This window comes from Temnothorax nylanderi, unplaced genomic scaffold (assembly GCF_030848795.1).
Source record: "Temnothorax nylanderi isolate EJ_2023f unplaced genomic scaffold, tnyl_v1.0 TNYL_tig0048_pilon, whole genome shotgun sequence".
Taxonomy (NCBI): Eukaryota; Metazoa; Arthropoda; class Insecta; order Hymenoptera; family Formicidae; genus Temnothorax; species Temnothorax nylanderi.
The window spans coordinates 914,069-939,927 of NW_027249110.1; the positions used below are offsets into that span (position 1 = coordinate 914,069).

General features: G+C 41.1%; 3 protein-coding genes and 1 long non-coding RNA gene across 10 annotated transcripts; 1 reads left to right on the plus strand and 3 right to left on the minus strand.

Annotated features, from left to right (window-relative positions):
- Positions 1–172: 172 nt before the first annotated feature.
- Positions 173–20,011, plus strand: LOC139772335 (PRL-1 phosphatase-like). 6 transcript variants are annotated; one of them, XM_071705971.1, is made up of 6 exons: positions 173–333; positions 14,871–15,211; positions 15,317–15,800; positions 15,910–16,041; positions 16,170–16,336; positions 16,450–20,011. In XM_071705971.1, the coding sequence occupies exons 3-6, from the start codon at positions 15,684–15,686 to the stop codon at positions 16,559–16,561; spliced, it is 528 nt and encodes a 175-aa protein (XP_071562072.1). In that variant the 5' UTR covers positions 173–333; positions 14,871–15,211; positions 15,317–15,683; the 3' UTR covers positions 16,562–20,011. The 6 variants fall into 6 exon arrangements, with proteins under 6 accessions (XP_071562072.1, XP_071562076.1, XP_071562074.1 ...); XM_071705975.1 differs by lacking the exon at positions 173–333 and adding an exon at positions 1,282–1,554; XM_071705973.1 differs by lacking the exon at positions 173–333 and adding an exon at positions 10,422–10,714.
- Positions 6,600–10,403, minus strand: LOC139772340 (uncharacterized). Its single transcript, XR_011718108.1, has 2 exons — positions 9,278–10,403; positions 6,600–9,126 (listed from the first exon to the last, which is right to left on the minus strand). It is a non-coding gene; the product is annotated as an uncharacterized lncRNA (long non-coding RNA).
- A 226-nt stretch (positions 20,012–20,237) lies between the features above and the next one.
- On the minus strand, positions 20,238–22,419 carry Pi31 (Proteasome inhibitor 31 kDa). Its single transcript, XM_071705970.1, has 5 exons — positions 21,761–22,419; positions 21,335–21,484; positions 20,968–21,239; positions 20,501–20,647; positions 20,238–20,416 (listed from the first exon to the last, which is right to left on the minus strand). The coding sequence occupies exons 1-5, from the start codon at positions 21,905–21,907 to the stop codon at positions 20,284–20,286; spliced, it is 849 nt and encodes a 282-aa protein (XP_071562071.1). The 5' UTR covers positions 21,908–22,419; the 3' UTR covers positions 20,238–20,283.
- Positions 22,420–22,553: 134 nt separating this feature from the next.
- Positions 22,554–24,995, minus strand: Xrcc1 (DNA repair protein XRCC1). Of its 2 annotated transcripts, none has more exons than XM_071705956.1 (3): positions 24,855–24,995; positions 23,312–24,776; positions 22,554–23,202 (listed from the first exon to the last, which is right to left on the minus strand). In XM_071705956.1, exons 2-3 carry the CDS (start codon positions 24,673–24,675, stop codon positions 23,076–23,078), a joined length of 1,491 nt encoding a protein of 496 aa, XP_071562057.1. In that variant the 5' UTR covers positions 24,676–24,776; positions 24,855–24,995; the 3' UTR covers positions 22,554–23,075. The 2 variants fall into 2 exon arrangements, with proteins under 2 accessions (XP_071562057.1, XP_071562059.1); XM_071705958.1 differs by having other exon boundaries at positions 23,312–24,767; positions 24,855–24,926.
- Positions 24,996–25,859: the final 864 nt, after the last annotated feature.

The following is a 25,859-nucleotide window of genomic DNA, read 5'->3' on the forward strand; positions in this document are numbered from 1 at the left end:
TCTTTGCTCCGTGTCTCGCGGTGGTCTCGCGCGGCGACAACGTTTGAACTTGGCGCGTGTCCATAGTTCTCGATCGGACCGTTGAATCGCGAACGAAGCGCCGAACGGAGTACCGTTTCCACCATTTCCGCCATTTCCTAAACGCGTCTTTTTCCGTCGGTCGGTCCGTTTCCGTTCGTCCATCTCGGACAGTCAGTTGTTCACGGGCTTCTCCAGCGTACGGACGTGCGCGAGTGACGAGTATTTGGCGTGTTCCCTGTCGCTTACGGAGTCGCGTTTTCGCTAACGAACGCCCTACCGTAGCTTCCATATTCAATGTGTATGGCGATTCAGGTGAGTGCTCGCGGAGACTCGTCGCATCGTTCGCATCGTCCGCGTCGGGGGCCGCGTGGAGGCCCGACGCGAGAAACGACGCGCCCGCGTGTGCGGGCGAAAAGTCGATCGTCGCGTTTACGGTTCCGTGGCTTGTACGAATCGCGGCTCGCGGCCGTCGTGGGTTGCGGCCTCGCGGGGACGTAAGTACGCGCCCCGCTCACCCTCGTCGTTACGCGCGTGTGTGCGTGCGCTTCATGGACGTGCGCGGCGTCGCGCGGCGCGGCGCGGCCGACGAACTCTGGCTGGCGTCTCGTCGCCACACTCTCCAGTCTCCACCGACTCCACCGTCGCGGCCGCGGCCGCGCACCGTCATTACGTCCATCGAGTCATTTCAGTCATTACGTTCTCGACGCTTCTTCAGCGCGTGGCGCGTGGCGCGTGGCGCGAGTGGGTGACGATGGCCTTCCGATGATACCGAGGAAATTCCCATTTCCCGTGGCTCCTCCGATCGCGGACTGCAAAGTCATCGGAGTGACGCCTCCTTTCCAGCTTCGCGAACGAGAGATCTCGTGGGACGAACGTGTCACCCACCCGCGGACGTGCGGGTTTCGAGCGGTCGCGTCGAGTCGAGTCAACGTTGCTCGAAACATCGATCGCGCTTTTGAGATTTCCGTCGCTTCGCCTTCGCTCGCCTTCGACCTCGCTTTCTCGAACGACCAATCCGATCCATTCTGGTGATATCGAGATCGTACGAGTATAACGCGTGCTTTCGATCGACGAATTAGCCGCGACGCGTCCCGGTCATCGTTTTGCGGCGCGTTCATGTTCACGTTTACGTTTACCGGATAAAAAGTGAGATAAAAGATAAAATCATGTATTTGGAAGGGGAGAGCCACGTTCAAGTTAAAACGCGTGGCGCAACAGCCAAGCTTACAATGGAGCACGCCACATTGTTGCTCATGCTTTCGACATAACGAATGTTCGATGCCATCAAGCGACGCACGTCAGTGAAAGCTTCTTCTCGCCTTCGTCTTCGCCGTCGTGCTGGCCCACGATGGCCCACGATCGTTCGTTTCGACTTTTCTTCGCGCCATCCGAATCGCAATGTTCGTATCAAGCGGCTGACCGGTGACTCATCACGTAACAATGTTGAATTGTTGGCGAACATTTCGCAACCGCGCTTGTTCTTGACCGATCTTCACGATCGATCATCTCTTCGAGAGGATACGTCGGCTCCAAGTACGTCGAACGAGGGTGTAACTCTCTCGAACGAACCCTTACGATTTCGGAGCATTTTACATGTATTTATGTATAAATGTGCAAAAGCGGTTTATTTTATTTCCACATTTTACGTTTAAGAGTGGAACGCGGTTAGGATGCATGAGTGAGGAGTGAGGAGTGAGGATCGGCGTGCAACGTATAGATATAGAATGTAGATATAGATAAATAGCTTCAGACAGTGCCGGAAAGATTTGAAAGTGAGATTATTGGACTGGAGGACCAACGCTTATCGGAATCTTGAAATCATCGTATCGATATGTACGCTCTCTTTTTGGTACGCTTTATTCCTATAAAATAAAATCTTGATCGGCTTGCCAACTTGTTCTGTCGCTCACCTAATTCGAGTCAAAAAAGTCGGCAGTTAGTAGATTACTCGGAACTCCCTCGTTCGGTAAATTTGATTCGCTATTTTTTCGCTCGATTTGCCTGTATACCCCGTTTCGACTGGATTTCTTGGAAAAATAGGAAAACGGGTTGACGTCATTCGAAGGAACGGCGCGCGGTACGACGCGACATGGCGTGGCGTGGCGTGGCGTGGCGTGGCGTGGCCTGGCGCCGCGTCGCGCAACGCAGCGCAGCGCGACGCATCCCATCCCGTCCCGAAGCGGAACGGAACGGAGCCGAAGAGGCGTCTACAGCGAAACAAACGAGCACGCGCGTGCATGCCACAACCGAGCGAGCGGGCCGATTATTGTTCGTAAACTTCAGCCATATTTTATTTTTGCGTTCGCGTCGATCGGTTCAATAAGTGCGACTCGCAGTCATTATCACCGACGTCTTATCAACTACGTGAACAAGTCCTCGATCGTGTTCGGCTGGAGGGATTGTAACCGATAAACGCTTTTACTCGCGTTTAGTTAAAAAATGTTCTCCATTCTGCTATCGTTACTTGGTATAGCATCAGTAGCATGTCTGTCGCCAATAAAAATAAAAATGTCAAAATGTAGTATGACCGTTTAGCTGACAAACCTATATTACTTTTGTGTGGGTGTGTGTGCGTGTTTGTGTTAGGATTATCATATATTGAGAGGCATAGATTTTTATTAATATCAGATAACGAAAGAATTTGATCAAATTTATCGCGTATATTTTAAATTAATTACTCTAGTACATATTGGAACTTTCTAAATTTTATATTCACGAAAGATTATATTGTATTTTACATGGAAAAATATTGTACTTAAAATTTAGTAATAGCTCATGTATGTCAGGATAGTTTATTTCTAGTTAATACATTTGTTCTACGCACACATTCTTCGGCATATTTAAAAATGTATCCTAATGAAATTGCTTGAGTAATATTATCTGGTTTTGGTTTAATTTTGTTTCTTTTCTTTTCTTACTGGCTTATGCATTTGACTTTTATCTTTCAACTTTCGAATGCATTGAGATGCATATATAACATGTTTTACATCGCAAAAGAATTTCTCCATAGATAAATAAGCTCGATACGAGCTGATACGAGCCGCTTGCAATTGGCAGTGATGCAATCTTGGTCGTCTAGGTTGGAATTTGTTTCGGAAAGGTCGGAATATTAACGCGGATAGTTTTGCGTATATTATGCAGATATTGTGTAGATCGCCCGCGCGCGCGCACACACACACACACAAATATATCATTATGTCGTCTAGAATATTGTTGAGCTGTCACAGATTCGGAGAACTCTCGGCTCAGCTTTTCCGAATAAAGAGGCTCATTATCTCTCGGTCATCTCGCCTTACGTGACCACGTGCGCGTCTAATTTGCGTGGATCATCGAATTACGTGCTATCTCATTTCGCAACTGTAATACATATTAAATTCGATTATAACTCGTAAAATCGTCATAAATCGCTTACGCCAAATATTTGGACACGAGATTAATCTAAATCTAAATCACTCTATCCCTGCTTTAAGACGATACTTTTCAGCGGGACTCCGATTATGCCGATTTTTATTCGATTAATGACATGTCCTTTAAATTGAAGCGAGCTTCAGAAAATGAGCGATCGATCAGTCGCATCGATCGTTCGCCAAGTGTTTTCCAAATGCTCTTTGTTTTTCGTTCCTCAATGTTCCTCAACGTGTTTATCGCGTTTGTCGGATGCGCGCCGTACGTATTATCGCACACAAACGCACATACATATTTTAAAGTTAATGTTCAAATACTTAATTTTTTGCCCTAATATTCTACTCCTAACGTATTTGACTGATCTTTGTCGATCATTGTCGATCAATTCGATTATCGTCAAGTTATTACCGAACGTTTAAAATACTTAACAATATACTTGGAATTCCCGGGATAGAACGCGCGATAGTCCTCGCGATACCTATATATTCGCGTGTTCGATCTTACCCATTATCTGTAGTTCTGTACCTACAGCCGCGAACAGCCTAGCGAATTCTGATGGTCGCAATTTTTTAACGATTAAATGAAACGACTCCATAGCCTCCATCCAACTTGATGAAACGTTCTCGAAAATTATGCGCGAATAGAATTTAAAAACGTTACGCAGTTGAGAAGAAACGGCGACGCGACGACGTTTACGATTCGCAATCGTAACGTCGGATCTAGCGTTTCGTTTCCTGTTATGTAAATTCCATTACGTTACATAATGGTGAATACTCTGGACAGGAAGCTAGGAGTGGCAGGAGTGGCATATTGCGCGTGACATAATTGCGAGAATATCATCCAATGTAATTAGCTTTACGTGATATATCTTTCGTCTCATGCGCGCTATTGGCGCGTATTTTTTCTTTTTTCTTTTTATATCATTCGTAAAAGCTACATGCGTAAAAAAGTTGAAAGAGCGAACAGCAGCCGCATCCCGTTTCGAGAGTTTCGTTAATTTTCGCGCATCTTATCAAGCATTAGCGCGATTGACAAGTTTGTCAGCTTTTAGCGCTAGCTCTTTTGGTCCGTTGCGTTGCGTTGGTCGTCGGAATATAGGTCGGAAGGTTCAATAGCGTTTTGTTTCGTCCAAACGAATCGGATACTAGGAGCACGCGCGGAGTCAAACAATACGTCGAGTAATTCGACGACGTCGAAGCGGAGCGGAGCGGCATTCGTGTAGCGTTAGCTCTTTTCTGTCGTCGGTGTCACCTTTTCAGAGGCCTCCGACTCCGACCATCCAGGCCTCCACACAGCACAGCCGTGACCAAGGCGTTTCCCGCAAGATTATTCCGAGACGTTCCTCTTTCTTCCCGCCGCGCCGTGCGCCACGTGTTGGATAGAATTACTATCTCGACTAGACCAGTTGCGAGCGATACGTGTGGCTCGAGGCGAAGGACGAGTCTGTAAAGGCGCGTACACACTTGCAACAGAACATCGTAACTGCAACATAATCGTAAATAAGGTCGGATAGGAGTGATGTTGCGCGTACATATTTGAGATAAATTGTCACCCGAACGTCGCGCGTCGCGAACAAGAACGAACATTCTTGCATCCCATTATATTCGGTACCTTGGCTTTTCTTTATTCTCAATTTCTCACGCTTTAATGCTTTAATGACGATAAAGATGACATTTTTCTCTCGCACTCGTCGTTGCTGCAACAGTGCAACATAAATGTTCGCGGCAAAGTTACCCTGTGCGTCCCGTCCCTTGTCGGTATATATATTTCTGCGACAGAAATCAGAAATATTAAATATTATAACAAAAATTATAGAAAAAAATCAGAATTGTTATAACAAAATGAGAAATGATGCTTGGCTTGACATAAGCGAGCAATAAATGAATGTGACACCAGACGAGTGCGAGAGAAAAATGTCATCTTTATTGTCATTAAAGCGTTAAAGCGTGAGAAATTGAGAATAAAGAAAAGCCAAGGTATCGAAAATAATGAGACCAAGAATGTTTTTGTTCGCGACGCGCGACGTTCGGTTCGACACGGTTCGGGTGACAATTTATCTCAAATATGTACGCGCAACATCACTCCTNTCTGATCTTATTTACGATTATCTTGCAGTTACGATCCTTCTGTTGCAAGTGTGTAGACACCTTAAGACGATGTCGACGGGACGCAGGGCCGTACTACGCTACCGCGAACGCGAACGCGAACCCGACCGAGAGACGAGAGAGGCCAACGACTGTCTTGGTGTTCCACTTTTGTCTTCGTTCACACTTCTCTTCGTTCTCCTCAATCGTGTCGCGCACGTAACGGAACGTTTCAATTCTTGCTCGAGGCAAATCACCATCAGGAAGAACGTTTCGTTTCGTCTCTCGCGAGTTTAACCTCGTTCCACTTGTCGCGGCTCTTATTTCCTAAAAGATGTATCCGCACTACCCGCGAGTATCCGCGCCAGTTGTCAGGAGCCAGGAGGTCCTCTTTTAATCCTAGCTAAAGAGATTTGTCTCGTCGTTTATCTGGAAAGAACGTCCAAGAGTCACATGTTATCTTGAAAAAACGTGTGGATTCGAGTGCTCTCGTTGACGTGTTTCGTTGCTCTCTTTAGCTCTCTTTAGCTCTCTTTAACGCGGCAGAAGAGGAACGTTCGTTTCCAAGAACTTGAACTTTCCACGCAGATTGCACGTGTCCAACTCGAATCTTACGCCCAGAAGGTATTACATTCAGGTATAGAAAAACGCATTATCGGAGGACTAAGGATAATAAGAACTAATTGTAAGATTCGGAAACACGAGACGTCTTTTTGCAAGAGAGAATGCAAGAGTCGATGCATTCGCGCTGATCGAACGTAGTAATCGGCGCGTCCTCGTAAGCCGATACATATGGACTCGAGCCCGAGTTTATGTCGTTGTATCGTTGTATTGGAATCAATTTATGTAACATTGTGTTTTAAGCTTCGACCCCCCCGTAGACGGGCGATAAGGAGCTTCTTATTCAGCTCGGATTAAGTTGCCCTCGGCACACGAACGCGTCACGAGCGGCGAGACTGGGCGAGACGCGCATGTGACTCCTCTCTCTCTTACCTCGCTCTTACCTCGCTCACGTCGCAACACGAGACTAAACTAAACACACTCACGGAGCAAAACAAAGAACGTCGCCGTCGAAAATAGACCACCGTCTCTCGTCGCATATCTTTTATAATTTATAATACAAAATCCCCCGGACGACCGAACGTACTTCCGTAAGATGTCAGACTTGCGTGCAGACTTGCTTCGTTAAATCACTTTCGTACATCCCGTTCCCGAGACAATTAATAACTCGCAAACGCAAAGATTTAAGCAGATTCGGAAAGTTGCCAATAATTGATTGGCGCGTTATTGTAATGTTGTTGTAAAATTAAAAATTAGATGTCGACGAGATGTACCGATTTTCCATGCGTGTTCCGTAAATATGTGGAGAAATGAGTCAATCTCGCGTTGATTCATTTCTAACAAATTGGACCCGCGAGTTTGCGCTATTCTAGAATTCGCTACGTTTTCCTCAAGTCAAGTGTAACGATTAACGATCCAACAAAATCTTCACGATCCATCAGTTGTAATTGATCGATCGTAATCAACTTGACGCAAGGAAGGGAAAATGTCATTAATTTCAATTTATATGCGAGCTTACGTGTTCGCGTTTGTTTTTAAAATTGAGCCTCTCGTAAATCACCTCGCGGGATAAAAATGCAAAACTTGGGGATAGTTTCCAACATAAACGCACAGCGTACGAAGCTGCGTCGCGCGAATGACGTCTGTCGAGTGTCGGTCGTCCGCTTAAAAATAGTATCAGGCGAGGGGGATGTCGGAGAGTTTTTAAACGGATCGAATATCCTCTATTCCGAGCCGGTTTCCAAAGGACGACGAATGTTATATCCCCGCTGTGTAGCCGCAGGAGCGTCGCCCTGCGGGAGGAAAGAAAAAAGATATTCGAGACGCCAGACGAGACGCCTAGGGTGGACGACCGATGTCACTGACCTTGGATAACGATCGCTAATGTCTACGGGAACCACTGCGAGCGGGGCAGCGGGGCCAGCGGGGCCAGCTGGGATTTTAGAGGGGAGCTACGCAAATCTGTGTTGGTGCTCTTGGCGCATCTTGACAAAAAAGGGGCTTTTTTCTACTTTTTTATTGCCTCGACCCCTACTTTCTCATTGTTGCGTTTCATTACTGAATTTTAAATTTACACACGCTTTATCGCCCATATGAAACAAAAAAAATCACAGCCTTTTTAAGTTAATATTTTTTTAAGAATAACAAAATTTTTTAATTTATAAATGCGCTAAAAATTTGTGTGTGCATGCGCGCGCAAATTGCCATTGCATGTGTTCGACAGAGTTTTCGCGGTAATACGTTACTCATTTACAACAGAGTATCATTTTCCATATTAATTGTATCATTGACAGTGGCGATTCTTAGTCCAAGGTGGTCTCTTATCATCCTTCGCCTGGTAACCTACTGACCTACTTGAAATATCGATTTTAACGTACACCTGAGACCGCTGCTGGTGTCGCGACCGCTTTCGTTATCCACGACGCGGATAATAAAATTGCATTCTCCTTAAATCAGTTATTCCGCAAATACTATGTTACGAGTGCTGATTGGATTGATCAAATCTATTTATATTAAACAAAGTGTGCGAATTTTTGTTATTCTTTCGATGAAGCTGCTGCAAAGCAAATTATTATTAATGCTATCAGTGTAGATTCGAGTAGCCTCTCCTGCCTCTCCATGCATCTTCGTATTTCTCAATTATCCGAATTCACAACTGTTGTACTGATTATTTCTGATTATTTCGAATGGTATCCGAGGACTCGAAATGTGAGCGATATCGTCGGTACAAAGATACTTGATTAAATGATATTTACTTTTCGTAAAGCTATCACTCGTGCGCATTACTTATCTTTTTTGCATCGTTTTTAAGAGAAATTGTCGCTCTAATGTAAATAATGTAAATAAGGAAATGTCGAACAAATGGGAAAGATGGACAATCCGATAGACGAAAATCTTGTTACCGATGTTAACGCCGTTATGAACGTTGCCTAATAACGCGCGGTTCGTCGCCCTATGGCTCATTCAACCCCGCTGCTTCATTGTCGTCCGTCTGGAAAACCGTTGGTGGTGGCACTGGTGAGTGGTGAGTGGTGAGTGGTGAGTGGTGGCAGGAACAGGAACGTCTAGAAGAAACGAAGAAACGGCAAAAGTCGCAGGAGCGGAGGCTTAGACGTGGCATAGATGTACAGGACCGCGATGTGACGTAGAGAAGAGATGTACGTCACACTCGAGTAGTCGAATACATGTTGGGCTACGTTCGACTTTTATATCGCTATCGCGTTGTATCTCTCGTCAGTATCATTGTATCTCTAGGAAGGAAAGATTGACGCGCGCGCGGGACTCCCTAATCCCTAGTCCCATTTTGAGGTAATAGTCGGAGCGCGCTAGCACGTTAGCGTAACGACCGACGACCGTCGACCGTTGCCGCCCCCGTTGGTTAGATTCGCACGCGTACGCGCGTCTCCTACGCGAGTGACGACAGTGACATCACAGGCCGACCGCCGACGTCATAACGCCTCCTCCTCCTGACCATGCTCATCGTATTGATCCCTGGTGACGTCACTGCGGCCCTTCGTCGCCAAATATTTTTTTCGATCGCGCATCTACCCCGCAGCTGAAAAAAATAAGTATCGTGTTATATTATCGTGTAACTAACTAACAATAAAGATTTAAGCGCAAACGCATCGCCACGCGTGGCGGATTATCCGAGCTCTCGTGCGCGGTGCGGCGCCGGCGGCGCGTCAGAAACAGAAAACTTTTCATACCCGAAGGACGCGTGGTCTGGTGGTCTCTCGAGCCGTTCCAGGACGTTATCTCGCCGTGTATAGATCGACCACGATGTTGACAATGTTAACGCGTGTCTGCAGGGCTGCAGGGGGGAACTCGTCGAATTCCGTTGGACGCTTCTTCGTACTCGCATCGATCCGCGCGAGTTCTCCGAAACGGCGCGCATCGAGTTGCATCCGCCGAGTCGACAAGTGTCCAAGTCGCACGTATCCAGCGACATATGTACGCTACTGAAACGATCTAGTCATTTATCCGGCTCGACGAGTTTTGACATCATAGTTTGACGAGCGATCTTGTTTTCTCTTGATCGCGTAGCGAGAATGACCGTGAAAGTCGCAGGCGCTTACCGATCGACATTCGGACGGATCGGCGCCGGCGACGTTTCCATACTTTCTATCCTCGAGCCGTCGAGCCGTCGAGCGGGAAGCCGGGTAGACAATCGCGTGCGCGCGCGCGCGCACGCGTGGCGTAAAGGCATAAACGATAAAGATGGCCGATCACCGATCGGTACCGAGTTATCGAGCTTGCGCGTGGTGGCGTGGCAAAAGAATCCGTGCAATCTTATGCAATCCCATGCAACAAGACGCAATCGTCGGACAGTTGTTGATTTCTGATCCGTTTCGCTTCCTCGCGATGCTCGCTATATCGCAATCATAATCGCGATAATCGTGATTTTATTTATTCCATTAATGGACGATTATAGTGATTACAGAAATCGTATTGCCGCGGACAGTTAACGATCAGCGATTTATTCGTTCCTCTTCTTATAGACTATACCGACTTGAAAATTCGATATGCTTTATTACGTGCCATTTGGCACGCGTTCTCATCGATCGGTATTGAAGTCGGTTGATCAGCCGATCAGCGTCAACCGCTTTGAAAATCGGAGCGCAGCCGTGCTAGATTTCAGCGATAGGAATAATTCTTGGACGAAATAATATCGCCGATGCAAAAGTCGGAAACGCGATATTTACGTAATTTCGATGCGGTCCGAGTTTTTACCGAGTTTCAACCGTACGCCGTAAAAGGCGAAACGTTACTGTTGCGAGAACGGACGACGGACGACAACGGACAGAGTCGAGGAACATTGCGCGTGGAATGCGTTGACATATGTGGTGCGCGAGTACGTGCGTGCGTGCGTACGTGCGTGCGTGGAGGGGATCAGGATGACGAGTGCTCGCTCGATGAAGAGAAGGGTGGAAGCTGTCTTGACGCCGTGCTATTTTGATCGCCACGCTGTGGCTGGCCCAGATTCGACGCGACTGCCACGACGAGCGTACGATATCAGCCGCGCGCTCGCTGGGCCTCACGGCTCGCCGCTACTTTGATCTCGCGAATCTCGCGATTCACGCCTCTCTCGTGAAATCGGTACAGTTGCGACGTCATTCGAGAGTTCTCCGTAAGCCAGGAAGAATGTAAATTTTTCGCTCTCCGACCGATCACGAATCTAAATCTAACAATAAGATAATGCGCTAACGTGTACAAGATTTTATTATTAAGGAATTTGAAACTCGTCGAGAGAGAGAGAGAGAGAGCTCTGAATCTCCTGTCAATCACTTTGACAATACGGAAATGGACAATACGGAAGAATACGATTTTGCATCCTGAGTCGTAAATTTGGAGTGGTTTAGCGAAAGTGCACGCGTGCGCGACATTAAGATGTGACTTGTTGGTGATGGTGCGGTGATTTTTTCACATTGCTAACAACCGTTCTAACAATACGCCAATTGTTTTACGCTCAGATCTTAATTATCTTGAAACGCTTCCGTGACCTCGGACTTGCAGACTTCTTATCAAATGACCGTAAGGTAAAGTTGTTGGACGATAATCGCCAACGTGAACGCGTTTGAACGCGTGACTAGTTTTCGGACTGGTACAAACGAGAGTAATCTGAAAAATAAATATCATTATAAGCACATTCTTCTCTTCATCGCTCGTTTACACGTGAAAATTCAATGTTCGTCATTTTCTTTCTTCTATCTTTTTTTCGCTACACACTACTACTTTTAAGTAAATCACGAAAACCTGTTTGCTAGCATATACCTTTTCACGCGTGCAAAGAGCAAAGAGATACCGCTTTCTCACGGTAGCGAAAGGATTTCGTTAATCTAGCGGTCAAGGAAAATTTCAGTTCCGGTTGATGCAAATTTCTTCTTTCGGAGAAAGAAGCGGAGCTATTATCGGTACTCGAAAGTTCGCGAGTATATCATGCGATAAACGCGACATAGCGCGGCTGTCGAAAGCGACGATACGTTAATAGAACGAAGGCTGATGATGGAATCGCCGAGTTTTCACATGCTTTCGAAATAAATACAGTTATACGATAAACGTTAAACGTGAGTAACGTTGCTTTACTCGGATGGAAATTGGCACGGTAATAGCAGCTGTTTGTCAATGACGAAAGGTTTGAAGGGAAATATCGATATGTATTGGTCAATCACCGTAAGAGACTTCCGCCTAAATAATTAATGATAACGATAATAATGACGGAAAATTGCATTCGAGACTGCCACGTCGCGTCGTGAGTATTATACGTGCCGATATTCGAGAACTCGGCAACCTTTCTAGCAATTGGTAAAGACGCGATAATTAACCTAGTATTTTTGACTTTCGTCAAGATGATTTATGATTTTCGTTTTTCTCGCGACAAAGAAAAATCATGGACGAGTTATAAAGTCATCGATAATATCGATATCGTTTGCGACAATTATGCAACTTGTTGCAGAGTTGCAAAGTACTACTGTTCTTTCGAGACTTAAATTGATATTCGCTATTGACACATATCTTAGACATATATACATATCTTCCCCTTTGCCGTTTTACCGATGTCGGCTACATTATAATTATTCGAACGAATTTACGTCACAAAATTGTCTTGTATCTAGAGATTGGGTCGAATGTCGAAATTTTCCTTCGATAGAAACGTTTAATACATCGAGAGACACAGATAAATTCTTATGTCTCTCAATCCTGACTCCTGACCCACGATTTCTCTCGTCTCGTTTTGCCTCGCCTCGCCTCGCCTTCTCTCCGCTCCTCTCCTCTCCTCTCCTCTCGTCTCGCATACGGGAGTATACCGTATATATATATATATGTATATGTATACTTGTACCTATACCTATGTATCGAATATCCCATCTGCGAATGTCGCACTTCTTTGACGTTCAAGCGGATAATATTTAAGGATAAAAATATTCTACGTATAAATACTCAACGTATTTATTTTCTCCCACGGAAACTTCCATTATACGTTCTATCGATAGAGGTATAGAGCAAACGATTTTTGTCGCCTTGTTCAGCTTGTTCTTCGCACGTCGCTTCGGCTTGCGGTCTGTCCGACAGCGTTCGCGACGTAACTACACGCAAATAGAATTTTGTTTACTATCACGAGAACTAATGCGTCGTCGATCTTGCGACAGTCTCTGACGATTCCGGTGATGAATACAAGCACGACGTGGTTTCAATCGCGCCAATTTCTCTATGCAAGACTATAAATCTTTTACGTTGCAGTGATCTTGCATTTGTAAAATCTAAAATCTCGCAATTCTAGTGTAGAGATTTTTCAGAGGCACGGAAATGTGAAATTCTAATGTGAGATTCAACTTGCGAGTTGGATTGCGAGGCAAATATTATTTTTTAATCAAATTATGAAACATTGCAGCATTGTAGAGAAAAAAATCAGATTCAATTTAGTTTCCAAGATATTTGACTCTCTCATCCCTCTCTTGTCTCGATCGATTACATTAATTGGACACGTTGTGTATATGAGTGAACCGGTCGGTTTGTTTTCTTAGTTAGCGAATACATCGCCATCGCGGCGACATTGCATGTTCATACAACACGATGACAATTGCGCACCGCGCAATTTATAAAACACGCGACCATCTTTCGCATAAATCCTCTGATAATGTTGAATAAATTCTCTGTATAGATTCGATAATGTCTGGATATATGTATTTTTAAATTTTCTCGACGAATCGTACAAAGCGCGGCTTTACGGGTTCATCATCAAAATTAAGTACATTGTTGCGATTCTTACGTTATTTTTAACATATTCTTTTGCCACAGTTTTTCTTCATTCCTTGCTACATATTCCTGTTATTATATGTACGTAGAAAATTGCATGCTGAAAAATAAGATAAAATATTACTATACGTATTTGCTGATTTGTGTAAACGAATGCGCGTATATGTTTAGTTTTTATTTTTTCTGAAGAACCTAAATGAATCATTAATAGGGAAACGCGTACATACCGTTTAGAAGAATTCTCGGAAGATTGTTAACGTTGTGCAAAGTTGAGATATGTCATCTACATAAAGTGTAAATTGAGTTTCCACATATCCTAACGTTGTTCTAACAAGTCCGTTTACGGTTTACGCGCGTCACATAATCTAAGTAAGTTACAGACTGATTCGAGTAATTTTATGCCTTGGGATTTTTTTTTATATATCTGATAGGTTTTCGTACAGCCCCTTTATGATCTTTATATGCGACCAATTTTTTACAAGTCGAGCCATCAGATGTCTAGTTCCAGTTCAGTAATTGAAATGCTGCTACGTACGGTACACATTTTTCAGAAATTCTTTCGATCTCCGAATCGAAATTGGAAATTTCCGAGTATATACATGCACGCAGAGAGAGAGAGAGAGAGGGGGGGGGGAGCTACACCCACACATCCACGGAGGCACACATAGATTCAATGGTATCATGTGAAAGAAATAGAATAGAATACACAGTCGTGGCGGTCGCGGCCGCGGCGCGACGCCATCGTGATGGATTTGGCCTTGGCGGCGTTTCACGAAGCGCGTTACGGCCCGCGCGCTCTCATTCGAGCTTCTCTTCACCTGCCAATTTCGGTTATTCTGGTGCATATATGCCTGGTTGTCGGTCGGTCATACTCTTTCTCGTCAATCAGCGACGCTCGTAATACGTCGCATATCGACGGCTCGGTTACGCAAAAGAGGGAGCTTTCGCAAATCGGTCTCGGCGAAAGATCGAGAGGTCAACTACGCGCGCTGTCGAATGCGCTGTCGACACGCAAGCTTGGCATACATCTAAAGTGCTACCGTATAGCATCCTCTATTTAAACATATATCTCAAAACGTTTTCTTCCGCAACTTGGTCACCTTCAACCCGCGTCCCCGCCCCAATGACATTTCATCGATTTTAATCATTCGTCAATTTTAGTCAAAACGAAATTGCTTAAATTCATTTAAGAAATACTATTACTATATCATTTTGACGAATATCTTGTCGTACGAATATAATACAGGATACAGAGATGTAGAGATGGAAAGAAAGAGACGAGAGTGCGAAAACGAATTGGTTTTCGCACTCTCAAGCTCTCAAGTCGCAAGACGCTCGAGAAGAATTGCGAATTGGCATATCAGGCGCAACTTTCTTACTAGCGCGTGACCGCGCGCCGCGCGAAAGTTCGCTTTGCAATTGTCATGTGCACGTATGACGAAAATAACGCGCGATGAAAATGATTGAAAATACATTTTATTTTATTGCGTAACCGAGTCAACCGAGAAACACGTGGTCATATTCGTCTTTGATGCTGTGTTGCAGTTTCCTGGTGAGTGCATCCTCACATACATGGAGTTTCAGTTGGATAGCGCAGAATACTGCCAGGCTCAACACAAATAGAGAGACACGCCCATACTCCCTGACAATTATTAGATATCGTTAGAGCAGGAAAGAGGGGAAAATCTTGGAAACACCTTGGAGAGGGAGGAAGAAGGATATTTAAGTAGTAGAGAATTATCACATCGGGGAAGCCAGGAAGATCATCAACTAGTCATCACGCAAGACATAGAAGAATTTAATAGAAATTATTAATTTACCTTAGTAGATGCAAGCATCGTAGATACTGAGCGCACCTGTCACAGGGAGCACGCAGTGCCAAATAGGTAAGCATAGAAATCCCCAAGGAAAGCTCCGGGACAAGAGCTAATAATAATTATGTACATGTACATTTATTATTACCTACCGATTATAATTTATATCGATTTCAGGTAATCTTCCGTGAATTATAGTCGAAAAGTCTCAAGTGGGAAGAATTAAAGCGCATATCAACACCGCCTAATGTAACGTAGCCCTTACTTTTTCGGCCAAGTTCGCACCCCGACGACCCTACCTAAAATCTCCATGTAAACCCACGGTTCTGTCCTCTGTAAAAAAATAAAATATCTATTAATTAAATGAAAAACAACTTTATAAGACTGACATTTAATGGGCTAAGTTGTCAAATCCAGCCTTTGTCGCTTCGTGTAGTGTGGCACGCGTACGAGATTCTAAGAGACAAGTTGTACAAGATCTTTAAGAGTTAAAAACAATAAGAGAGGGTACAGATATATAACCATCTCTGTGGTTAACAAGGAAATGAGCAACATGAGGGTAAAGGATATCAGACCGGCGCCCGCCGAGATTGAATACAAAAACATGAAGTTCCTCATTACTGATCGGCCCAATGATCAAACCATCCATACCTTTATTCAAGTTAGTATACGAGCGAAACTGTCCAAGGCATCGTCCAAGAATCTTTATTTTTATCCTTTATTGTTATGTCTGATAATCTAAATTGCATATAATTATGTTTCTCTAATAGGAACTGAAAAAGCACAATGTAAAGGAGGTGGTGAGAGTCTGCGAACCAACGTACAAAGTAGAGGAACTCAAATCAGAAGGGATCAATGTGATAGATTTGGTATTCGACGATGGTACATTTCCACCGAACGAGGTAAAGGTCTTATCTTTCGACTGTGTTGCGATAAAAGTGAAGGGGACAACTCCAACTCGAATAAATGTCATTGTCATTGTCATTGCATATTGCATCTTCCGTTACTCATCCATATCGACATTTTCTAGGTGGTGGATGAATGGTTTGAGTTGCTAAAGAACCGATTCCGAGAATCACCTGACGCGTGTGTGGCGGTGCATTGTGTCGCGGGTCTTGGTAGAGCGCCAGTCTTGGTTGCAATAGCTCTCATCGAACTTGGGCTCAAGTTCGAAGATGCTGTTGCCCTTATCAGAGAGTAAGTCATCTTGCAATCTTGCAATCTGTATCGCTCAAACAGGTGGAATGCGCGTCACTACAAAATGCAAAATAAAAAGTGGAAATTGTAATAATTTCCTTTCTTTGTTCTAGAAAAAGACGAGGCGCCATAAACGCGAAGCAGTTAACTTTTCTTGAAAAGTATCGTCCTAAGTCTCGATTGAAGCTCAAGAACGGACAAAAAAATTCCTGCTGCATCCAATAGATGAAAGAACTTTTAGAAAAGGGGAAGAGAAGATGAAAAAAAATTCACCAATTCATACTGATTGGTATAAATGTGTAGAATTTTGCGCCTGACAACAAGTGGCATATTGTAGCAAATCTGTTCTGAGTGGTCTATCACTGGAAATGCGACGGTAATAAGTATCAACCAATTTTGAGGCATATTTTGCATTATCTAATTTTATATTCCGAAAGGAGCCATTAACGAAGGGAAAATTCGCTTCAAAATCGTTGCTATTTCCTTTTAAAATAAACTGTTATTTTTGATACTTGATCAATATTGACCATGGAAGAACAAAAGTTAAGTCTTGAAATGGTAATAACTATCTTTTAAAAAAAATGATTGACTATATTATTGCCATTTAGCCTTACTGATTTGTAAATCGTGACGCGAGAATTATTCGCACATGTACAAACTCGTACATTATGTAATATATATCTCATCTTTTTCTCGATACGAGACCAAAATTCTTTATAAACAATTGTAAATGAAAAGGAAAATATTGATTTATCTAATTAGAGAAATGAAAAATGTAGGGAAATTGTAATTGTAATGAATGTAACACATCCGTACATTATCGATTTGTTATTTCATTACGATATTAAATTATGTTGCGCGTGTGATACACACATACGCAGAGAGGGAGAGGGGGGAGAGAGAGAGAGAGAGAGAGAGAGAGAGAGAGAGAGAGAGAGAGCGAGAGAGAGAGAGAGAGAGAGAGAGAGAGAGAGAGAGAGAGAGAGCGCGAAAGAGAAAGAGAATATTTACAATTTAGAAAATTGAAATCTACACATTGAACGATTGCAAATTAAATTTCAAGATAAAATAAGATTATTATAAAGAAGCAAATGCGTTTCTTTATACAAATGTCAAGATGTGTAAAACTAGAATCCGAATCAGAATTAATGTCTATATACAATTCTTTTAAAAGACTTTTCTTTTTAAAGAAAATATATCAAGGCAATCTGCTTTGAATGTCAAATATAATACTACTCTTTAGGAAGATTTTATATACATTTTCCGCAGCATGCGCTCGAAATAAAATGAAAATACGTGTATATGTATTCTTTTCAAAGAACGGCTTTCTTCAGAAAGCTATTTTCGAAACAATGTATCAGCCGCAACTTTGCAAAAATATGAAATTCTGAGATGCTCGACATCAAAATTATTTTTATACCGAATCAAGACATAATAAAAAATTATTAATTTTACGCTAAAGGAGTACGTATGCATGTTAAATGCATCACACTTGCAAAACATGATATTGTAATGTACTAAACTACTATCTTCTTTTTCTTTTTTTCTTCTCTTTTTATCACATGCATTGTGTATATACGGAATTCTGTTAATTACAACCAACATTGATTTTAATTAACAAAACATTAGACAGCAATAATTTATGCTTGGATTACACATTTTAATATTTGGCAGAAATATTTGATAGATAACACCGTGAATCGCAGCATTAGAGCTATAAGATATTTCAAATTAAATTTCTTTAATTTGAAGAACAAAAGAGAAAGATATTGCGTTGCATTTCCAATGGCATGCCGAATCGCTGATGGATGTTTTTAACTCTTATTGGACTTGGAATCTGCGTTAACTTGAATGATGGATAATGAGAAACTAATGTGAAGCAAATCACTCCAGAGCTGTATATCACGTATTACCGTAGCTCAATGACAATTTTACCAAAATCTTTGCATATCTAACTTTTAGTCAAAGTAGATTTTTCAATCTGATACAAGCATATTATGTAAAGTCATCATCGTCTTCTATCTTGGTAAAATTGTCAATGATGCTGTGTACGCCACACTAAACTGTGTTCAAAGGATAGAAAAATTCACTCGTAAAATAATAACAGTTGTAATAATACTTAGAACATTTCACGCGTGTCTGCTGATTTCATGTGAATGTACGTTACTTTGTATTCGTATGTTGTCCTTGCTTCTGATTGTCCTGCTCAACAATGGGTGCGTTCCGGAAATGAAACTATTGCACAATGGTTACGCGGCAATAAAGTCTTGTTGCTGTATATCGCTACGTTCAACCAAGTAAATTTAATTGCTGCGAGACACCCGAGAGACCCGCCGCACTGTCGTGCACCAGAACGACAGTGTCAACAATGATTACGTATCGTTACACGTTTGTTAATCGTGTATTGGCAATTTACCTCTTCTAACAAACGATGACTAAACACAATCGATTGGTAATCGATTACTTACTTGCAATTAGCTACTAAATATACGACAAGAGACAACTTTAATTACTCGTACATATTCTTTAACGAGTGATAATAATGGAGTACATTCACTAAAATCGCAGACTCGAAACGAAATTAAAATCTGGTACATCTCCTTTTTTGTAATATTAAAAACTGCAATATTTTTTACCAGAGGATGGGACGAGGGATATTCGGATATATATTATATAAAAGCAAATATGAGATCTCCAACCTTAAATGCAAAAGTACCATTACTTTCACCCGTTTAATTCTAGTTCAATTATGATAATTAAAGCAATTTAACATGGTTTTTTTAATACAAAAAATTTTATTGGAAAGAAATCGTGCCGATATTCATGACAAAATAGATATTATTATTTTAAAAGTTACCAGTATAATTTTCATCGTTTCTTTAATTATTACTCTTGCGCATCGATTCACTTCTTCAAGGTATATAATTAAATCGCTAAATAATTTATAAATATTATAAATATCTCTTATTATATCTGTGATATAATTTTCTCTATCTGCATAAAAAAGTTAGACCGCGGAAGCAGAAGGATTGTGGTTATTGAAGCTGTGATGCTAACAGGTGTAGAAAGTTATGCACGCCCGTTGCTGTTTTATTTGAAATAAATTAAATGTTCAATTACGATATAACAATAATGTAAAAATTGTTCTGCTGTGCAATAACGCTTATTAACGCTTATGTAAACGATAGTACGCATTCCACACAGTGTGGAATGTTTTATTTCTCGAAGAAATGAATCGAACCGCTGCAAAAACTAATATTACTCGAAAAACAAATGCAATTGTAGTTAAAATAATCTTTTTTAAATAGCTACACTTGATATGGGTCTAGATAATACAATAATTTTATGTATTGATAAAGATCTCTTGTGTTTAATCATATGTCTAATGTGAATATTTCAAGGGAGAACAATTTAGATAGCAAAGAAAAATCCTCTATTTTGAACCGACATAATAAAATAAGAACAATCACTCTCTACAAATTGATTAAACAAGAAATAAAAGTAACGAGTTAGCGCAATTTAAGCAAAGATTACCGTTTAATTTTTGAATATAATTTCCTATCTATCGCATTACACAATTCCTTTTAATTAAATTAAAGACAAGAAATCGTTTTGTTACATTGTAAACATCAGTAAACGAAATAAAAAGGAATGGAAGTTGTTTTGTGAAAAAAAGGAACGTTTTATAATAATTCTTATACCCTGATGCTTATTGTATAAATTTTCCAACTTTTCTCCTCTCTTCAGAGAATTATGATATATGTATCTTTCATGTACGGTTCTTCATATGTATATAAAAACAGTTCTTTACAATATGTTAAAATATATTGTAGAAGATGTTAGCGAAGGAGCATATTATACAGACATACTCTGTAACATGCTTAGCAACTGTCTGCACTCGTAACCTTTACCTTCATTTTTGTTAAGTTACAATTTTTTTTAACGCATCACTGAAACATATCGTCATATCCTGGAGGAGGTAAATGGTCGTCGTCGGGTCTACGGAGACGGTGTGGTCTCGATGGATTCAACTCTGGTGGACCGAAAGGACTGAATCTTGCACCAGGTGGTATCGCACCTCTACAATATAACGTTTAAATTGATTCTTAAATTAGAAAATAGATCCTCTCGCACTTAAAGTAGCACACTAATCATAGAACATACGGCGGCAATACTCCAGGTACTCCTAAGCCACTCGGTGAGCGTCCAATTAGACCATGTCTTGTGTTAAATGGATCGAATATCATACCACTGCCTTCGCCAAATGGATCGAGATCTCTAACTCCTACTCTCGCAGGATCATGTTCAGGTCTAACGATAGAAATAAATAATTAAATTAACTACACCTGCTAGATCACGTTAAAATGGAACAATGTAGAAAAATTTAATAATAATTGATTGAAAATTGTTATAATTTATAAATTATATCGACATTTAATGTATGTAGAGCAACACACATGTTTGCACATATATACGAGTATATATACTATATTATTACACGTAATAATGGAAAATAATTAACGGTCTCGAGCTCTCTCAAAATGCTGCATTATGAATTCTTTTCACTTGAAGAGACCTAAACTAATACAAAAAGTCATATAGGCACAATAATTAAATTGATATTGAATTACCGATTTGATGGCTGATAACTGGGTCCTATTATCCCCAATGGATGACGATCATTGCGCGCTGGAATCCTGTTTGTTTCGGAGGAACCACCGACATTTGATACGGTTGTTTGAGTCGCTGCGTCATTAGAACATGTCGGGCTTACAAAATCTTTTTGTATATTATGTAAGATTGTCTGATAGGATGGTATTGTAATCTCTAAAGGTCCATGTAACGCAGATACAGTTCCCTCGATAGGGAACGTAATATTAAATACAGAATTATCGTGGTGCCTCTATAAGAATGACATTTTAAATATATAACATTTCAGGCGATCACTGTTACTTAATTAATTTGGAAATTTTGCTGTCACATCATCATGTAAGTTACCATCAAGTTCAACAGTAGATCTGTATCCGATTTGACTCCAAGAAGTACATGGAATTTTCCATCTCTTACATAACGTAACGCATAATTGGGACGTAAATTCCATTCTGTTGGGAGTAATTCGGATCCTTTCTCTGATCCATCAAACACAACCTAAACAATTGTAAATTTCAACGTCATTTTCAAGATAATCAACAACGTATGACGTATGACGTAATATGACGCGCATTATCCGCATATGTCCGAATTTCTCGTCAAACGATTGAATAATGAATTTAACGTGCTAATATATTACCAAAACTTTATACATGTATAGGTTAGAATTTTGAAAAGAATATTACGAAAGATGCTTTTAATGTAAGACGAGAATGTGAAATGTATGAAATTTCGGTATTATCGCAGGACGTCTATCTTGTCGTCAGAACTTACTTCATCTCCGACGCCAATGCATCTAAATCCAGACTTTGTCAAGTACCAGTGCACAAATAAAATTATCACGTCTTCTTTCTTATGGATATCATTGTGATAGAATTTTTGGAAGAGCTCGAAGCCGAACACGCTATTTACATCGGTCATCCTGATAATCTGTGACAATCGCCGATAGATTAGCTTGCAAATTTGTCAAGCGCACGCCACTACCGTTACAGAACAGACTACACCTGTGTCGTGTCGTGTGACGAACTGACGAGTGTGACCACTGTGACCAGTGTGACGACTGATGACTGATGTGACTGAATTGTAAAATGTAAACGTGAATATCATCGATTTTCGTGCACGCATTTGTTGGATTGTCGGTGTCGAGTATAGGTATGGGTGTACGTATGTACATACACATTCATTCATACAACTACCAACGATTACAACCCTACATGCCCTACACTGCCTACGTTTTAAACGCTACAATGCGAACGCGCTCATCTATTCTATTCTACGCTCAATGGCATATTTCTCCATTTCCATTTTCCATGAGTCACGTGTCGCGACTCGCGACTCGCGCGCTTGTTCTCATTCGATAGCTTCGACCGCTCCGACAGGGTTTCAAAGCAAACATAAATTTGTGACCAAAATAAATTATTTATATAATGTAGAAAATATATACTGGCAACGCGTGAGATATTACAAACTAGACTCAATTAAGCTATATCTTCTGATTTCATTAAAATATACACGTGCATGCAATGCCTGTTGTAAAATAAAATAAGCTGAATGGAGACACATGCAATGTGTTTTTTTTATCTTTAATTTTATATGTACACACAATTAATTTTATCGTACAATGATTGACAAATTAATTTTTTACTCTCTCTAAAATGTCTGTAGCAAAACGTGACATTCCTTTAAACCTTTTATATAACCTGTATATTCAAATCTGTAAATATTTAAAAGCTTTATCAAGTTGAAAACACCTTTTATTGTCTTATTAACGAAACCTTGCCGTTTTTTCATCTTCCGACTTTCGATACAATCACATAATTCGCAAAACAATTTTGATATTATATCCAATTTCATAGCATTACAAAAAATTTAGTTTTAATCGCCAGCGCGCGCGAGAGCGTACTCTTGATTGTACCAAATATGTCAAATATGTGCATCTATGTATGTACGTACATAAAAAAATATATTTATTGAGAATTCAAAAATGCTAGTTATATCGATTGTTTAATATACATATAAATATTAAAGGAGACCAGGTGACCAATCGATATATCAATATTAATACAATTAATGTAATTCGACTGGAATATTAATAATCTGAATCGGCATCGGTATCCATATCATATACAGATTCCGATCGATCACCATCAATTTCTTCTTCGCTCTCGGGCTGCGATTTATCTTTTTGGTCTAAAGCGTATCGCCTCCAAGAAAATCTATAAAATACATACTTTGTGACTCTCTCTCTCTCTCTCTCTCTCTCTCTTTACATATAATTTTTCAAAATCTCTAATAAAAGTAATATATGAAACTTTATACATGTACCTCGTTTTTTTATCAAAACATTCCTCGATGAAAGTATGAGAAACAATTTTCGTATGATTTTTGAACTGTTGGTATTTTGGAGTATTTTTAAAAGCACATATCAAATAAGTGCATTTTTTATTAGTTGTATTTGGATCAGGAACATATCTGGCACCCATAGTAAGAGCCTTTCTTCTAATTTCGTCTCTCTGTGGATTAACGTATCCGCTGAGAGAGAATGTAACGTCATTGAACAATTCTTTAAACGGTTTTTTCAGTTTTGCAGGAACGTTGCCGCTTGTTTTCGAAGGAGCATGAGCATTCTCGATGTCTTTGGGCTGTGGCAATCGTCGACAAGTCGTACATAGGTGATCTTGCGAGTCTGCGCGACATTCGGAGCACCTTTGTTTCTTTCTTTCACTGTGTTTCGCACTTGGCGAATTATCCAATTCGCTCAATGAGCGTTTCTTAGAAGTCGAAGGACTTTGAGTAGGATCTTTCATATTATTTTTATTATTATCGGCGTTTCGCGGAGGTACAACATCTCCAAAAGGTGTTCTCACCACTTTTTTATTGGTTATATTTATGGTATTTTTGGGACTTTTATTAAATAACTCATCACATATATTGTCTTTCTGATCTTTCAGGCGTTGCGGCTGGGTCTTATCACGTTTCCCAAAAACTCCATCGGCTTCTCCAGCTTCCAACTTTTCTAACAACGGCCTCCTCACAAGTTTTTGTCCCTCTTGACACTTGGCGAAATTCTCCATCGAATTTTTCTTGATTCGCTCGCGTAATTCTTCCCTATAATCCGTCTTTGTATCTTCTGCTTTGCCAAGGATCGTTTCTTTCATCATTTCCATGGGGGTCTTGACGACGCACGGTTGTTTAAATTTAAACTTGCCAAATGCATCCAAGCCTAAATCAACGGTGGAATCTGATCTTAAAATGACATACGATAATCCAAACAATACTTTCAAATTGGCCGATTGCATGCAGGTAACTTTGATTCGATCAAATTTGATCTTCAAGGTATCTGGATTTAATTCTCTTTTAGTAAATAATTGAACTTGATCCTTAAACTTGTCATTTGCAGCTTCATCGTTGGTCATGAACTTGTGGTTGACGATAACTATCCAATTGTCAGGTTCCGCGGACGTGGATCCAGTGACAATGACGACGCAACTCTGATAATTGCCAATATCGACTCCCGTAACGTAAGAAGGCTCAGCGAGCTGAAAGATGACGTGTGCCAGCATTTCTCCTGGTTTGCTACATCGCCACGTAGCTTTCCAATTTTCGGAATTATGTTGAAGAAGATTGGCGGCAGGATATAGCGGATGTTCCGAGGAGCAGCTTATTATCTTTTCGATTTTAACAATCATTTCTACACAAGTTGCTTGCCCTCTAAAAATATCTATCCAGTATCCTCCTGGCTCCTATCTACAAGTTGCTCGAAATGCTTCAGAGCTGTCCTCTATCGATTCTGTAATAATTGTATACGCGTGATTCGTTGCAAATTCAAGATTAGCGAGAAACGAGAAATTGACAATATGACAATTACCGAATTACCGCCAAAACTGCACATGTTCGACATAAATATATGTCACCTACGTGACCTACGTCACGCGCATAGACCATAGACCTTATAGATTTGTATGTACACATGTACTCCGCACAGTCTGCACTGTGGCCTAGTTTACACCAATCTTTTGATACGCGTATCAAATAGCATATTTGAGCTGATCAGCCAATAATCAAACTAATTTACTAGTTATTTACTATTTAATACGCGTATCAAGTGATTGGTGTAAACTAGGCCTGTGATCGGTGGAAGGAAAACAAAGGCCGGTATTCATAAGTCGGTTCACACTATGAACCTTGGTAGAATAAAGCCTTGTGTCCACGATGCTAGAACTGCGTCCGAGTTTCGGTTTAAAGCCTTGTGTCCACGATGCTAGAACTGTGTCCGAGTTTCGGTTTAAGCCAATGAAACTGCTACTTTTCTGTAAGAGCTGCAAGTTGATTGGCTTAAACCAAAACTCGGACGCAGTTCTAGCATAGTGGACACCGGGCTTAAAGCCTTGTGTCCACGATACTAGAAATCGGTCCGAGTTTCGGTTTAAGCCAATCAACTTGCAGCTCTTACAGAAAAGCAGCAGTTTCATTGGCCTAGTTTACATCGATCACTTGATACGCGTATTAAATAGTAAATAACTAGTAAATTAGTTTGATTATTGGCTGATCAGTTCAAATATACTATTTGATACGCGTATCAAGAGATCGGTGTAAACTAGGCAATAAAACTGCTCCTTTTCTGTAAGAGCAGCAGTTTCATTGGCTTAAACCGAAACTCGGACCGATTTCTAGTATCGTGTACACAAGGCTTAAGCCAATGGCCTAGTTTACACCGATCTTTTGATACGCGTATCAAATAGTATATTTGAACTGATCAGCCAATAATCAGACTTATTTACTAGTTATTTACTATATAATACGCGTATTAAGTGATCGGTGTAAACTAGGCCAATGAAACTGCTGCTTTTCTGTAAAGCCTTGTGTACACGAT

Excerpts from the sequence above, each read along its gene's own strand:
- LOC139772335 (XM_071705971.1), top strand. The coding sequence starts at position 15,684 with ATGAGCAACATGAGGGTAAAGGATATCAGACCGGCGCCCGCCGAGATT. Across the intron at positions 16,042-16,169 it reads GTACATTTCCACCGAACGAG|GTGGTGGATGAATGGTTTGA; the intron begins GTAAAGGTCTTA and ends GACATTTTCTAG. Across the intron at positions 16,337-16,449 it reads GCTGTTGCCCTTATCAGAGA|AAAAAGACGAGGCGCCATAA; the intron begins GTAAGTCATCTT and ends TCTTTGTTCTAG.
- Pi31 (XM_071705970.1), bottom strand. The coding sequence starts at position 21,907 with ATGACCGATGTAAATAGCGTGTTCGGCTTCGAGCTCTTCCAAAAATTC. Across the intron at positions 21,240-21,334 it reads ATCTACTGTTGAACTTGATG|AGGCACCACGATAATTCTGT; the intron begins GTAACTTACATG and ends TCATTCTTATAG. Across the intron at positions 20,648-20,967 it reads AGTTATCAGCCATCAAATCG|ACCTGAACATGATCCTGCGA; the intron begins GTAATTCAATAT and ends TTCTATCGTTAG.
- Xrcc1 (XM_071705956.1), bottom strand. The coding sequence starts at position 24,675 with ATGATTGTTAAAATCGAAAAGATAATAAGCTGCTCCTCGGAACATCCG. Across the intron at positions 23,203-23,311 it reads TGTTTTGATAAAAAAACGAG|ATTTTCTTGGAGGCGATACG; the intron begins GTACATGTATAA and ends TGTATTTTATAG.